This window comes from Mobula hypostoma, chromosome 1 (assembly GCF_963921235.1).
Source record: "Mobula hypostoma chromosome 1, sMobHyp1.1, whole genome shotgun sequence".
Taxonomy (NCBI): Eukaryota; Metazoa; Chordata; class Chondrichthyes; order Myliobatiformes; family Myliobatidae; genus Mobula; species Mobula hypostoma.
The window spans coordinates 88,713,951-88,730,637 of NC_086097.1; the positions used below are offsets into that span (position 1 = coordinate 88,713,951).

At 40.5% G+C, this 16,687-nt stretch overlaps 1 protein-coding gene across 1 annotated transcript in view; it reads left to right on the top strand.

The window, feature by feature from the left end:
- LOC134348657 (regulator of G-protein signaling 6-like) overlaps positions 1 to 16,687 on the top strand; it is a 185,171-nt gene that overhangs the window by 139,713 nt on the left and 28,771 nt on the right. The window contains exons 12-13 of the mRNA XM_063052410.1: positions 1,268 to 1,393; positions 15,068 to 15,254. Of these exons, the coding sequence (XP_062908480.1) occupies positions 1,268 to 1,393; positions 15,068 to 15,254 (313 nt within the window). The remainder of the gene's footprint in view (positions 1 to 1,267; positions 1,394 to 15,067; positions 15,255 to 16,687) is intronic.

Below are 16,687 nucleotides of genomic sequence, written 5' to 3' on the forward strand. Positions count from 1 at the left end.
CTGTTCTTGGACTACAGTTCAGCATTCAACAGCATAATTCCCTCCAGGCTCAACAAGAAGCACAGAGACCTCGGCCTTCACCCTGCCTTGTGCATCTGGATCCTGGACTTGCTGTCGGATTGTTGGCCGGTGATATGATTGGGCTCCCTCACCTCTGCCCCTCTGACGCTCAACACAGGTGTCCCTCAGGACTGTGTACTAAGCCCCCTCCTTTACTCTCTGTATACCCATGACAGTCACCACCCACAGCTCCAATCGGCTAATTAAATTTGCTGACAATACTACATTGATTGGCCTAATGTCAAATAATAACAAGGCAGCCTACAGAGAAGAAGTCATCACCCTAAAACAGTGGTATCAAGAAAACAACCTCTCCTTCAACGTTGCAAAAACAAAGGAGCTAGTTGTGGACTACAGGAGGAATGGAGACAAACTAACCCCTATAGACATAAATAGATCTGGGGTTGAGAGGGTGAACAGCTTCAAGTTCCTCAGCATAACCATCACCGAGGATCTCACATAGTCTGTATGTACCAGCTGTGTGGTGAAAAAGGCACAACAGCACATGTTTCACCTCAGATGGTTGAAGAAGTTTGGTATGGGCCCCCAAATTCTAAGAACTTTCTATAGGGGCACGATTGAGAGCATCCTGTCTGGCTGCATCAATGTCTGGTATGGGAATTGTACTTCCCTCAATCGCAGGACTCTGCAGAGGGTGGTGCGGACAGCCCAGCTCATATGTAGATGTGAACTTCCCACTATTCAAGGCATTTACAGTGACAGGTGCGTAAAAAGGGCCCGAAAGATCATTGGAGACCCAAGTCACCCCAACCACAACTGTTCCAGCTGCTACCATCCAGGAAACTGTACTGCAGCATAAAAGCCAGGAACAACAGGCTCCAGGACAGCTTCTTCCACCAGGCCATCAGACTGCTTAATTCATGCTGAAGCTACTGTATTCTTATGTTATTTTAACTATCCCGTTGTACATAATATTTATTATAAATTACTATAAATGCACATTGCACATTTGAACCGAGATGTAACATAAAAGACTTTTCCTCATGTATTTAAAGGATATAAGTAATGAAGTCAATTCAATTCAATTCAATAGTGGCAAGTCATGGTATTAGAGCATCAGATTGAGATATGGTGGCATATAAATGCATATTCTTGCCTTAATTGCTTTGAAAGAATTCTTGGAAACAACAAACATGAGATTTATTTTTCTGAAAAGATTTTCCTCTTCTTTTTCATGTACATTAAGCAAAGAGCCCAGCCAGCAACGTGTGAGGAGATGGGGATTCTCCTTCGATGAAGTGCTAAAGGACCCTGTAGGACGTGAACAGTTCCTGAAGTTCCTGGAGTCTGAGTTTAGCTCCGAGAATCTGAGGTAAAGTGATTAGCCCTGTACTAAAGGATCTTTAATCAAGAAATCAGTCCATAGACTGGGGTGTATTTAAATGTAAGTTTACATTTAGATTAGATTATGAGAACACTCAGTCCTCTTTCATTGTCATTTAGAAATGCATACATGCATTAAGAAATGATACAATGTTTCTCCGGAGTGATATCACAGTAAACAGGACAAACCAAAGACTAACACTGACAGAACCACATAATTATAACATATAGTTACAGCAGTGCAAAGCAATACCATAATTTGATGAAGATCAAACCATAGGCACGGTAAAAATAGTCTCATAGTCTCAAAGTCCCCAAGTCAATCGACTCCCGAGTCCCCGATAGCAGGCGGCAAAAGGGAGAAACTCCCTGCCATAAACCTCCAGGCACCGTCAACTTGCCGATGACTTGGAAGCAGCTGACCACAGCCGACACTGAGTCCATCCGTCCGAAAACTTCGAGCTTCCGTTCTTTATGGCAAAGAACAGCAGAAAACTTTATTTTACAATGCTATGAGGCTATGGAAAACATCTGTAGAAATAGTGATTGAAACAGAAAATGTTGGAAGTACATGGCAGATCAGGCTATATCTGTAGGAAGGGAAACTAGAATTAATGGGTAAGGTTGGAGACTTCATCAGAACAGGGAAGGAAACGAAAGAAACTTGTTAATCTACAGTAAGTATAAAGGAGGGGTGATGCCTCTAGGATAAAACCCAGAGTGACCTTTGGGATAAACAATGGGAACAGTTATTCAATGAGAACATAGACTGCTGTGCAGGTCAGGCTGAGACCTCACTCCCAGAGAACTAAAACTTGCACTTCTTCTGGCAGATGATAGGGCACAATTGCAGTCAGTGGGATGAGTTGAAGTGTGACATGGGAGCAAAAGCAAGAAGAATACGGGACTGAAGTGTTATATTATATTTGAATGCACGCAGTACATGGAATAAGGTAGATCATATTATAGCGCAGTTAGAGATTGACAGGTATTACATTGTGGACATCACTGAGTCGTGGCTGAAAGATCATAGTTGTAAGCTTAATATCCAAGGATACACCTTGTATTGAAATGACAGGCAATTAGGCAGAGGGGGTGGTGTGGCTCTGTTGGTAAAAAGTGAAATGAAACACTCAAAGAGGTGACATAGGATTGGAAGATGTAGAATGTTTCTGTGTAGAGTTAAGAAACTGCAAGGGAAAAAAGACCGTGATGGGAGTTGTATACAGGTGCCCAAGCAGGATGTGGGATATAAATTTCAACAAGAAGTAGAAAAGGCATGTAATAAGGACAATGTTATAGTCCTGAAGGATTTCAATATGCAGGTGTATTGGGAAAATTAGGTTGGTGGTAGATTCCAAGAGAGGGAATTTGTAAAATACCTGCGAGATGCCATTTTTTAGAGCAGCTTGTGGTTGAGCCCACTAGGGGAAAGACAATTCTGGATTGAATGTTGTGTAGTGAACCAGATTTGATTAGGGAGCTGAAGGTAAAGAAGATCTTAGAAGCTAGTGATCATAATATGATAGAATTCACCCCGAAGTTTGAGACGGAGAAGATAAAGTCAGATGTAAAAATATTACAGAGGCATCCATTTAGAACAGAGATGTCCTCCTATGTCTTATGGTCTTACAGTGAGGAAAGGGAATTACAGAGGAATGAGGCTGGAGTTGGTCAGAGTTGATTGGATGGGGACAATGGCAGGGATGACTGCAGAATTGCAATGGCTGGAGTTTCTGGGGGTAATTTGGAAGTTTCTGGATAAATACATCCCAAGATGAAGTGTTCTGAAGGGACGATAACACAACCGTGGCTGACAAGGGAAGTCAAAGACAGCATTAAAGCAAAAGAGAGGGTATATAATACCAAAAATTAGTGGGTAATTAGAAGATTGGGAAGCTTTTAAAAACCAACAGAAGGCAACTAAAAAAGCCATAAGGAGAAAAAAGATGAACTATGGAGGAAAGCTAGCAAATAATATTAAAGAGGATACCAAAAGTTTTTTGACATATATAAACAGTAAATGAGAGGTGAGAGTGGATATTGGACTGTTGGAACATTACTCTGGAGAGGTAATAATGGGAGACAAAGAAACAGACCAGGTGGACTACACCTCAGAGCTCTGAAAGAGAAATGATTGTAGAGATATTAGTAATGATCTTTCAAGAATCACTAGATTCTGGAATGGTTCCGGAAGACTGGAAAATTGCAATTGTCACTCCATCTTTAAGTACTGAGGGAAGCAGAATAAAGGAAATTACAGTCTAGTTAGCCTTACTTCAGTGGTTGGAAAGATGTTCAAGTCCATTATTAAGCATGAGGTTTCGGGGTACTTGGAGCCACATGTTAAAGTAAGCCAAAGTCCTTAAACAGAAATCTTGCCTGATAATCTGTTGGAATCTATGAAAAAATAACAGGCGGAATAGACAAAGGAGAGTCAATGGATCTTGCTTCGATTTTCCGAATGCCTTCGACAAAGTGCAACACATGAGGATGCTTAAAAAGATAAGAGCCCATGGTATTCAGGAATGATACTAGCATGGATAGAAGATTGAATGACTGGCAGGAGGCAGAATAAAGGGGGCCTATTTTGGTTGACTGCTGGTGACTAGTGGTGCTTATTGAGACTAATTCTTTTTGAGTTATATGTCTGTGATTTGGATGACAGAATTGATGGCTTAATGGAGAAGTTTGCAGATGATACAAGGGTAAGTGGAGGGGCAGGTAGTGTTGAGGAAGGGGGAAATCTGCAGAATGACTTGAACAGATGGGAAGAGTGGGCTAATGGAATGCAGTGTAGGGAACTGTATGCTCATGCACTTTGGTAGAAGGAATCATGGGTAGACTATTTTCTAAATGGAGAGAAAATTCAAAACTCAGAGATGCAAAGGGACCTGGGAGTGCTCGTGCAGGATTCCCTAAATGTTAACTTGCAGGTTGAGCTGGTGGTAAGGAAGGCAAATGCAATATTAGCATTCATTTTGAGAGGACTAGAATATAAGTTAGATGTGATGCTGAGGCTTTACAGAGCATTAGTCAGACCGCAGTTGGAGTAGTGTGAGCTGCTTTGGACCCCTTATCTCAGAAAAGATGTACTGGCATTGGAGAGGATCCAGAGGAGGTTCACAAGAATAATTCTGGGAATGAAATGGTTAACATATGAGGAGTGTTTGATGGCTCTGGGCCTGTACTCTCAGGAGTTTAGAAAACTTGGGGGGTGGGGGGAATCTCACTGAAACCTATCAAATATTGAAAGACCTAGATAGAGTGGATAGGGAGAGGATGTTTCCTGTAGTCGGGGAGTCTAGGACCAGAGGGACGGCCTCAGAATAGGGGACATCCATTTAGAACAGAGATGAAAAGGAATTTCTTTAGCCACCGGGTTGTGAATCTGTGAAATTCATTGCCACTGTTGGTGGATGCTAAATCAGAATCAGAATCAGGTTTACTATCACCAACATATGTCCTGAAGTTTGATAACTTAGTGGCAGCAGTACAATACAGTACATGATACATATATAAAAAATAAGTAAATCAATTACAGTAACTGTATAAATGTATATTAAATAGTTAAATTAAAAATAGTGCAAAAACAGAAATAATCTTTAAAAAATTAGAGAGGTAATGTTCATGGGTTCAATGTCCATTTAGAAATCGGTTGGCAGAGGGGAAGAAGCTGTTCCTGAATACTGAGTGTGGGCCTTCAGGCTCCTGTACATCCTACCTGATGGTAACAATGAGAAGAGGGCATGAGTATGTAACCACTGAGTATATTTAAAGCGGAGTTTTATATGTTCTTGGGTAGTCAGGGTGTGAAAGGATACAGGGAAAAAGGCAGGGAAAATGGGGTTGAGAGGGATAATAAATCAGCCATGATGGAGAAGATTCAATGGGTTGAGTAGCCTAATTCTGCTCCTATGTTTTATGGTCTTAAATCTAGTAGACTGTATTCAGTGTTAACAATGTTGATTCCTCTATACTTGGAGCAACTGAACATAAATTGTGTCACTGCTTCATGGACCGCTGTGTTGGGTCCACATGGGTGACCCAGAGCTTCCTATTGCCTGCCAATTGTGTTCTCCATCCTACTGCCCTCTCAGTCAGTGGCCTTGTACTGTTGTAATAAGGTCCAACACAAGCTTGAGGAACTACATCCCATCTTCTAACTGGACATGTTGCAGCCTTATGGATGATGCCTGGATCGAATCTCTTATTGCAATTAGGAGTATAGGTATACTCTCATCCCAATGTTTTCCGTTTTCCATACAGCATGTTTTAATCATGGTTTTGAGGGTAGAGTGAAACCTCTCTATCGCTCCCTGGGATTGGGGATGGTATGCTGTGGACGAAATTAGTTTCACTCCCAGTTCTGTAACTACCTGTTGAAATACACCCAAAGTAAAATTACTGCCCTGATCCGATTGTATCTCCTTGGGCAGACCCACTAATGTGAAGAACTTAATAAGTGCCTTCACCACTGTTTTAGCCTTTAGGTTCCTGAGGGGTATTGCTTCTGGGAACCTAGAGGCAGCATACATAATGGTTAACAGGTATTGGTGGTACCCTGCAGTCTTTGGCAGTGGGCCAACACATCCACAATGACCCTAGAGAAAGGTTCGTCAAAAGCTGGTATGGGGCGAAGTGGCTCTTGTGGGATAGGCTGATTCAGTTTCCCTACCACTTGATATGTGTGACAAGTTTTACAAAAAACCACCACATCCTTTCTTATACCGGGCCAATGAAATTCTTTCATAATCTCATGCCCTGTCTTTCTAACTCCAAGATGTCCCCCTAAAGGCATTGTATCAGTCATCTTTAAATTTTCTGTACGGTAACCCTTCAGAACCACCACCTGGTGCACCACAGCCCTATCCTCATCGGCAGGTGCTGTCAGTGGTTTCCACTTCCTCATTACTACCGCATCCTTCAGATAGTAACCCATTGACTCCCTCTGAATTTCATTCTCAGAAAGAGCTGTCCCTTTTAAAACTGCAATCTCAGGATCCCTATCCTGCTCTTCCACAAGCTTCCACCTGGACAATGACAAACCCCTCTTATCCGCCTCACTACCTGGGTCCTGGTTGAACACAGATGGTAGAAAAGTTTCAGATAAGTCAGTAGGATCTGTACCCCTGTCTTTGCTATCGCGGGCACCTGACCCCTCCCGTTCAGATCGCTTCACTTCTGCAGCCTTCCTTGTCGTGCGTCTTGTGATTGCGCATGTGGGATAAAGTTCACTGTCTGCACTTGTCTCACTAACAGCAGGCCGGCTTGTTAGCTGTAACTCTGGGTATACATCTTTTCCTGCCAGGTCATTTCCCAACAAGACGTCCACGTTAGCTATCGGTAATTTAGGTCATATGCCTATCTCAACTGGTCCAGACACTAAGTCACATTTCAAAATTATTTTGTGCAAAGGCGCGACCTCTGTTCCCTTGCCAATACCTTCCAGAATATTCATTTGGTCCGTTTTTGTCTCGTCACCAAATTCTAAGACATCACTTAATATCAGTGACTGAACGGCTCCAGTATCGCGCCAGATTCTCACTGGAACTAGGGGTGACCCCTCCTTCACAGACACAAGACCCTTGATAATAAACTACTCAATCCCTTCCTGAACTTGGCCAGATCCCACCTTCCTTTGTGTGGTCTCAGCCACTGGTGCACATGCATTGGGGGTTTTCCCCTTCTCCTTTCCCATTTCTTTCTTCTGAATAAGATGGTTAGATGCCACATGGCCGGGCTTCCTTCAGTAGTAACAGGTAAAACTGGAAAACTTATCTTTGGTTGGTTTCCCCTCCCCTTTACCTCTGTCACTAGCTTCTGCCTTGTTTTCTGTTTTACTCGGCGGATTATCCTGGTAACTCTTCTGATAACCCTTGTTCGGGAAAAACGTAATCTTATGAGTCAGGGCAAACTTATCCGCTAACCTAGCGGCCGTGGAAAGAGTCTCAACCTCTTTCTCTTCAAAGTATGTCTGTGTCTCACTAGGGACACACTCTTTAAATTCCTCGATCAGCATCAGCTGTCTCACTTTGTCGTAGTCCTCGTCTACTTCTTTTGAGGCACACCACCGATCAAAGTACTTCTCCTTTTCACGGGCAAACTCTATATATGTCTGGTTCCCAGACGTCCTCAAACCCCGAAACTTCTGTCAGTTCGCTTCTGGCACCATTTCATAGACCTTAAGCACAGCCTCCTTCACAGCATCATAATTAGTCGACTCAGTCACAGACAAGGCAGAATATGCTTGCTGCGCCTTCCCTTTTAACACACTTTGCAGCAATACTGCCCAGTCCTCCGTCAGCCACTTCCTGTTCTGAGCCACTTTCTCAAAATGTAGGAAGTACCTATCAACATCTCCTTCAGCAAATGGAGGTACCAACTTAATTTCCTGACTGACATTAATTGATGCACCCCTCTCACCACCACTGCCTGACACTTGACCCTCTTGATGCTGCATCTCCCTCTCAAACTCCCTCTGTCTTTCTGCCTCTTCTCTCTGATTTTCTGCCTGTTTGGCCTCGAGACGTTTCAGTTGCAGCCTGCGTTGCTCCACCCAGTAAGTTTACCTCCAGCAAACATTTTCAATACATTCTCAGTAAATTGTTTCGTCGAAACATAAGATTCAACTATTTCTCTTTGAATTTCTATCTTAGTCATACCCTTCTTTACCTCAATTCTCAATTCTTTAGCAATGTCCCGCACATCATCCTTTTTAGCTGTCGGCAAAACCGCAGGGTTTGGCTTTGCCAGAAATTTCACAACATCCATTTCTGCTGTTTTTCCACACAAAGATTAATTACAAGGGATTTCCCCAATCAAGACAAGCCCCGACACAATTTCAAAAATTGGCTCCAACCAAATCTGTTCCTATCCGGGACGCAGGCCCCGATTAAAAGTGTTATCAAAACAAAGTCAGAGTCCTCTCTCTCTTTTAATTGCCTCCTTGTTCATTAGACTGCTGAATTTTCTAGCAGTTTCTCACCTGCGTGACAACCTACTAGTTTGCATGTCTTTAGGATATGGGAGAAAACCAGAGCACCCACAGGGTAACCTACGTGGTTTCAGTGAGAATGTGCAAACTCCACACAGACAGGGTGGGAATTTAGGATAGAACCCAGGCCTCTGAGCAGCTCCACTAACTGTACCACTGTTGGATGAATATCTAGCCAAAATTATATGAGATTGCTGGTTTAAATATTGGAAACATTCTCCTAAACTCTAGCTTCTCTTTCTGTGCACTCTATTATAATTGTATCTTTACCTTGCAGTCAAAATATGAAATAAACTAAAGAAGGGCTTAAATTTTGGAGGGTATTATTATAATTAATATATTTACAAAAATCAAAGAACTACCACTTAAGTGAAAGCATTTAAACATTGATCTATCCTGTTAGCAAGCTAGCTAATGAAAATCCATGAATTGTTCAATTATTTAATAACTGCAAAAGTTCATGTTTGTCTGTTACTTTAACAGATAAGAGACCACTTACTGTATAAAGCTCAATACTGATATCAAAATTTAGACCAGCGCCTTGATGTAACAAAATGCCATCCATGATCAAAGGTTTCTAGTTTCATTATGTTCACTAATGGAAATTTCAACCAATATCTTTAACAATGGTATTAACCAAAGGTTCACATTGCAAATGGACTGATATGCAAGTTGATGTGTCAACTTGTGCTACTTGCTACTAAATTGAAAATCTGTCCATTTCTTTTCAGCACTAATATCAAAGTAGCGCTTACTGCTATCCAAACAACCTTTGTCATTTGCACCAGACAAATTTCCCTTCATTTTCCCTGTATAGTTATGTAAATTTCTTCATTAAGAGACATTTTGTTTTATGAACAAAATCAGAATTAATGAAAGATTTGGGGTCAAGATACTGTCATCAAATGGCAGAACGATCTGTGACATATTTAACCTTAATTCCAAGATTCAAGGGTTCAACGGTCCAAATTAATATCAGAGAAATGTATACAATGCTTTTTCTTCGCAACCATCCACGAAAACAGAGGAGTGCCCCAAAGAATGAACGACATTTAAATGTTAGAACCCCAAAGTCCCGCCCAGCTCCCCTCCCTCTCACACGCAAGTGACAATTCCACTCCCCCCACTAGCAAAAAAAGCAATGGCACCCACCACTGAGCACTCAAGTGTGAGCAAAGCAATAGCAAAGACACAGACTTGCAGTTACCCCAAAGACTTCGCGTTTCACCTGGTATATGACATACCACAGGTTCTCTCTCTCCCTAATAAGGGAGAAAGAGGTGTCTCCGTTTTCCCAGTGAGCAGGGAGACATAACAAACAACTCGCTGGTTTACGATTTTAAAATTTCGTTATGTCAATTTTTTCGAGCTCTGTATCCAAAAAACTTGGCATACAACTGTAGATATTCCCCGACAATACACGGGTTTCATGCCGTGACACCAACCCTCAATCTGCCCATCTCCAGAGCCCCGAGATCCTAGGCTTCCAAATCCAAGCCAGACTCTTAGGTCAAGCCCTTGGTGTGCGAACAACAGCCAGTTGTGAAACCCCGAGAACGGGTCCCATTCCCGCAAAGAACCAAAGTCAGCGCACAAGTCCAGGTCAGGGTCTTCAAAAGAACCCTAAAAGGGAAAAATAAATATATTAAAGATGAAAGTGGAGCTGTTTCTGAAGATGCAAGCAAAGGAGTCGCTGTTTAGAACATAGAACATAGAATAGTACAGCACAGTACAGGCCCTTCGGCCCACAATGTTGTGCCGACCCTCAAACCCTGCCTCCCATATAAGCCCCCACCTTAGATTCCTCCATATACCTGTCTAGTAGTCTCTTAAACTTCACCAGTGTATCTGCCTCCACCACTGACTCAGGCAGTGCATTCCACGCACCAACCACTTTCTGAATAAAAAGCCTTCCTCTAATATCCCCCTTGAACTTCCCACCCCTTACCTTAAAGCCATGTCCTCTTGTGTTGAGCAGTGGTGCCCTGGGGAAGAGGCGCTGGCTATCCACTCTATCTATTCCTCTAAATATCTTATACACCTCTATCATGTCTCCTCTCATCCTCCTTCTCTCCAGAGAGTAAAGCCCTAGCTCCCTTAATCTCTGATCATAATGCATACTTTCTAAACCAAGCAGCATCCTGGTAAATCTCCTCTGTACCCTTTCCAATGCTTCCACATCCTTCCTATACTGAGGCGACCAGAACTGGACACAGTACTCCAAGCGTGACCAAACCAGAGTTTTATAGAGCTGCATCATTACATCGCAACTCTTAAACTCTATCCCTCGACTTATGAAAGCTAACACCCCATAAGCTTTCTTAACTACCCTATCCACCTGTGAGGCAACTTTCAGGGATCTGTGGACATGTACCCCGAGATCCCTCTGCACCTCCACACTACCAAGTATCCTACCATTTACTTTGTACTCTGCCTTGGAGTTTGTCCTTCCAAAGTGTACCACCTCACACTTCTCCGGGTTGAACTCCATCTGCCACTTCTCAGCCCACTCCTGCATCCTATCAATGTCTCTCTGCAATCTTTCACAATCCTCTACACTATCTACAAACACCACCAACCTTTGTGTCGTCTGCAAACTTGCCAACCCACCCTTCTACCCCCACATCCAGGTTGTTAATAAAAATCACGATTTTAGCACTATTATTATTCCACTCTAATTTACAAGATGGATTTTGGAATCAAAACTTCATTAGTAAGAAAGCAGTTGTTGAAAATGTGAAATTAAAACTGCATTGAGAAGCAGAATAGACCTTGAGGACATGAATGCAAATGATTACGTTTTGCCTCCTTAAAACCTTAAAATAATAAGAAATAAAATGAGCTCTAGTATATATATCTGAGTGAATAAAGTTGTAGAAGTGAAATGATCAACTTGAACTGAATCTTGCTTAGATAACATTTGAAAATTTTGTACAGGTCATTCCCACATGAAAAATGCATTACAATATGAACCCCCATACATGACTATTATTATATTGTTAAATTCTGAAGTCTGTATTACTATACTTACATATGTTTATTCCTATGATTAGCCGAACTAGTCTCCTCTTTCTACCTTTAATAATTGTCCTTCCAAACCAGTCTTATGAGATTTTGATACCACTTGTTACAATACTATGGTAGAATGGTTACCATATCAAGTGATTTTTGCGTATTTTTTTTTATTTTATTTTTATTTGGATAAGGAATTCACAATTATCATGTACTTTTTTCACACATATAACCTTTTCCATTTTTTTATATGTATAAAACTACAATTATTTATACATTCTTAAGTACACATTGAGATGATATAAAAGGAAAATAAACATTTAAATAGATAATTATGTACTGTGGTACAGTCAATCTCTTTTCACCTAAAAAGGGAAGACCAAGGGGACCTGATCTGTAGAACTTTAATAAGTTTTATCCATGTAGATATAATGAGAGTATGCACTAAATGGAGGTCTTCAATTAAAGTAGTCAAGAGAAAATAAAGCACAGATTTCTGAAGAAAATTCCTTACCTAAGGAGCAAAGGAATGTGGAACTCTGAAGTTTAGAGTGATTCAAGCAAGCAGCATAAATATGTTTAAGGTAGGAGGTAGAAGGGAATAATGGGTTATGGTAGTCAGGCTTCAGACAGCTTGATTCGTTCCACATGATATCAAGAAATAACCGAGAGTAACTGACAATGAGACAAAGGTTGATAAGTGTTTAGTAACTTTTATGCCATAGAAGTGTCAAACAATGAACCGTCTGCTGCAAGAAAATCTTACTTCTGGAATTGCCGTCTACCTCATGGTGGGCGCTATTGACTAGAAGCTCAACACCTTAATATTGTTGCTACAAGAGTACCTCAAGGACTAGATATCCTCCAGCAAATCATTCATTTCCTGAAATCTCAATGTCTTTCCACTATAATTAAGATACATATTTGAGAGCATGATGTCTAATCTCCTCTTACCTACCTGATTATCGCTACAAAACACGAAATAAGTTCAACATTACAGAGGGCAGAACAGCACATTTGGTTGGCAACCCATCTATAGCCTAAACGTTATTTTCTTCCACCATGAGCTCAACAGTGGTCTATAGGTCTGCAGTTCCTCCCATATTCATAATTACTGCTACCAAGAAGTATAAGAACCTCAAGCACTTGTGGGTTCCCCTCCAGTTGTACACCACCGTGACTTGGAAATACCTATACCAACATTCCTTCACTCTATATGGATCTAAATTTCTGAAACCCTGTCTCCAACAGCAACAACTTCCCCAGAAAATAATACAGTGGTTCAAGAAGGCAACTCACCACCACCTTCTTTGGGTAATGCTCACAATGTCAGCCATGCCACAATCCTATAAAAAGAGATATACTGTAACCCAGGTTAATTAAACCCAAAGATGTGATGTTAGAAAGCTCTGCCTGTGGAGGGATAAAAACAAGGTTTACCAAATTTAAAAAAAAAGAACTGAGGGGGGGAGGGGAGAGAACGAGGCTTGGCTGACGCAGTGCGGGAAAGTGAGAGAAACGCAGCAAACTATTAGAAACTAAAGATATAAACTGTTAAAAATGGAATTAGTAGTGAGTATCTCTACCTTATTTACTTGAAAACCTCAGGATGAAACCTCTGGAGGAGAGATGATAGCGATAAAAGACCTGTTGAAGCTACAGCTGTAACAAGACAATATCGGCAGAGACAAGTGTCCAAGATCTCTCCTGTGTAACTGGGAATTAGCTCTGTTAAATCATACCAAGGGATTTGGTTAGTTTTTTTTGTGCAAGTATTGTGAAGCAACTTTCCTGGATGATCAACTATTTCATCCAATAAATCAAGATGGCAAGCCACCCAAGATGAAGAAACAGTGCGGGAACAAAATGTTTGACTTAGGGGGTTTAATACGGTTGGATGTATAAGTTCATTTTCATTCAAAGGATCTGAATTTGATTTTCTGCGGGAACTGATTGTTTTTTTGCAAAGACTTTGATAATAGTGAATGAGATTTACTTTGTTTAAAAGTTGTGATATTGGAGAATTGCTGTGAAAAGAGTTCAGCTGTATAGATGTATAATTTTTGAATTTGTAGACATACTGACTTGAACTGAAACTTAAGTTAACTGTAATACTTAAGAATAGGAATTCAATTAGCTTTCTAACTAACTAGGGATTAAAAAAAGAAAAGTTAACCTGTAAACCTTTAAATAAGGAGTAATAGTAGTGTTAGAGAAATTGGAGTAACGAATGTTATTCCAGTAAATATCATTGACTCTAACTAAACAGGAATTTGATTTTTGTTTGAGATCTGAGATTTTGAACCTAAACGAAATGTTGTAATTTTCAATTGTTCTTACTCATGTAAATGTTTTGTATATCTAGTATTTTTATAGACAAAACTTACCTCCAGAAGTGTGTGTTTTCTATTCACTGCCTTCTTCCGATATCTAGAGTTTCTGATGGCCCACAAGCACCTAGTGTAGCTCAATGTAATTTGATCTTCTCATAAAGAATATGACGACCAGTCATATGAGATAAGACAAGCACTACACAGGTGTTACAATATTAATAGAAAATTTGGCTACTGCAGAGAGTGATTGAGGTGAATATTGTAGCAGTATTTAAAGAAAGCTGGTTAGGTATACAAGAGAAAACAAAAGATTACATAGGGAAACAAATTTCCGTGCTGTTTAACCTATGTGAATTGTTATACAAGGGTAGTGCATTGCTCATGTATGCCATTGGAAAATGGAAGCAATGTTGTATTGTCTAAGACATATTTGCACTTCATTTTGCCTTTGTTGAGACGTAGCTCCCTGCCAAGCATGGACAGGAGAAGACACAGCGAACCCAGAGATAATTTTTCCACAATAAATATTATAGAATAAATTTTTGTGTAAGTACCAAAAGCTCATGAATCCAAGGTTGGTTATCAAAATTCTTTCAAAAACACTGATGTGACAGAGTAGATAGTACAGAGAGGATTAACACATTCTCCTCATAACTTGGAGATGTGTTTAAATCCATGCCAGATTTATGTATAGAATAAAATAGCCATTGTTCATCCAGCTGTGAAGGTTTGAAACACAAGAGCCAGCTTAAAACAATTAATCATGGACAACTGTCCATAGTGCATGGCATTAAACCAATAATCTCTGACATGCCATGAAGTCAACCTGTGTTTATTCTCATTCTCCTCTGAAATGCAAGAGATCATGAACCAAATTTTCCCAAGATAAGAGCAATATACAAGTTTGAGATGGACAGTTTTTGTGAGAGATGATTAGTCTTTGAGGTGTGAAGAAATGTAGGGCATTCCATTGGAAGTCAGATCTAAATCTATGGAATTGATTCTCTGTAATTTGGGAATGCAGATCCTCAGTAAATAAATATTATAGGTTTCATGACAAAATACGTATGTCTTTCCTATATATATAATTCTCTGGAATCTTAATGCTGTGCAACAATTATGGATCTGATGTATCTGTAATGTTTGAACATGCTACATTTGAACAAATATTAATTCCAGCATTGAAAGTGTTTAATCATAACAGATCATTGCCAACTAGCTTGTTGGAGCAATGACTATACTTGTCCATTAATGATTACTGCCTTAAATTTGTAATCTTTTGAGAGCATTTTAAGTTCCTATGCATTTTTTCCATCTTCAGATTTTGGTTAGCCGCAGAAGATTTGAAGAAGCAACCGCTCGTGGAAGTTCCAGACAAAGTTCAAGAAACCTGGCAAGAATTTCTTGCTCCTGGGGCACCCAGTGCTATTAATCTCGATTCCCATTCATATGAGATAACCAGTCAAAATGTCAAGGATCCAGGGAGGTATTCTTTTGAAGATGCACAGGTTTGTTAGTTTTAAGTTTAATTGCATTAACATCAAATAAACTATGTTTTTAAAAGTCAAGCAGTATTAGATGATTATAAACTAATGGCTGAATATGCCTGAATGTTGGGCATTAACCAATCAGCCACTCTTGTAGTGTAGCAATTAGGTAGGACCCCTAGGGTCAAAGCAGACTGTAAACCTTAGCTGCACACTGCACTGCTAATGCTGTCTCAGACCGTACGTAATAATTGTGTTGCAAGGTCCTAACAATGCGTCACCGATCACAGAAGAGTAAAGCACAGGGACAAGCCCTTCAGCCCACAATGTTTGTGCTGACCATGACACCCCAATTTCAGCTGTGAAGGTTTGAAACACTTGGTCAAACTTAAGCCAATCATTATAGAAGTGTTGAGCTTCTAGTCAATTGTACATCTGCTTGCACATTGTCTGTATCCCTCCATTTCCTGCCTGTTCAAATCTCATAACACATAGAACAGCATAGTACAGTAGGGGACCTTCAGCCCATGATATTATGCCATGAACTTATCCACAATCCATCTAACCCTTACCTCATACATAGTGCATAACCCTCCATTTTTCTTACACCCATTTAAGATCCTCTTAAATGCCCCTGTTGCTTTATCCTCTATTATTACCTTAGTAGTACGTACCCATGATTGACTCCCTGTTTAAAAAAAAACTATTTCTAACATCTCCCCTAAACTTTCTATCACTCACCTTAAATGACTGTTCTCTGGTATTGGCCGATGCTGTCCTGGGAAAAAAATGGTGCTGGCTGTTCACTCTGTCTATGCCTCTCATAATCGTATCCACCTCTATCATCGTCTCTCATCCTCCATTGCTCCAAAAAGAAAACCCTAGCTCATTTATCCTCAACAACTTCCTCCATCTCCAAAGGGATCCTACCACTAAACAAGGTCCTTACCTTACCCTGCAATTCCCTACTCCATTTGTCCCTCTCAGTATTTATCCCTGCAAGAACTACAGCTGCCTATACACCTCTACCCTCATCTCCATTCAGAGTTTCCGAAGTGTGGGTCAAGTGGCATTGACTTCTCAAGGGCAATTAGTGATAGGTAATAAATGCAAGCCGTGCTAGTGACACTGACTTCCTACCGTGAAGGGAGGAGAGGGGTAGGGAGCCACAGTGCATCTCAGTTCCATGTCTTCATAGCAATTTATTCATTGGGCATAAAATTGACAGTTCAATTTATTTCCATAGGCACAAATGAAAGTATGCACAGGTAGAGTGAAAAGAATTACCTGCAACAGCATCACAGGCACATAGCTGCAAATACATAGCATTAACAAGGAAAACATAGATTAGACAAAATTATACAAGAAAGAGCACAATTAAAACAAAATAAATCATCCATTGGGGTGCAATGTGATTAACGCGGGCATAGTGTTGCTATACAAAGAGAGAGAGA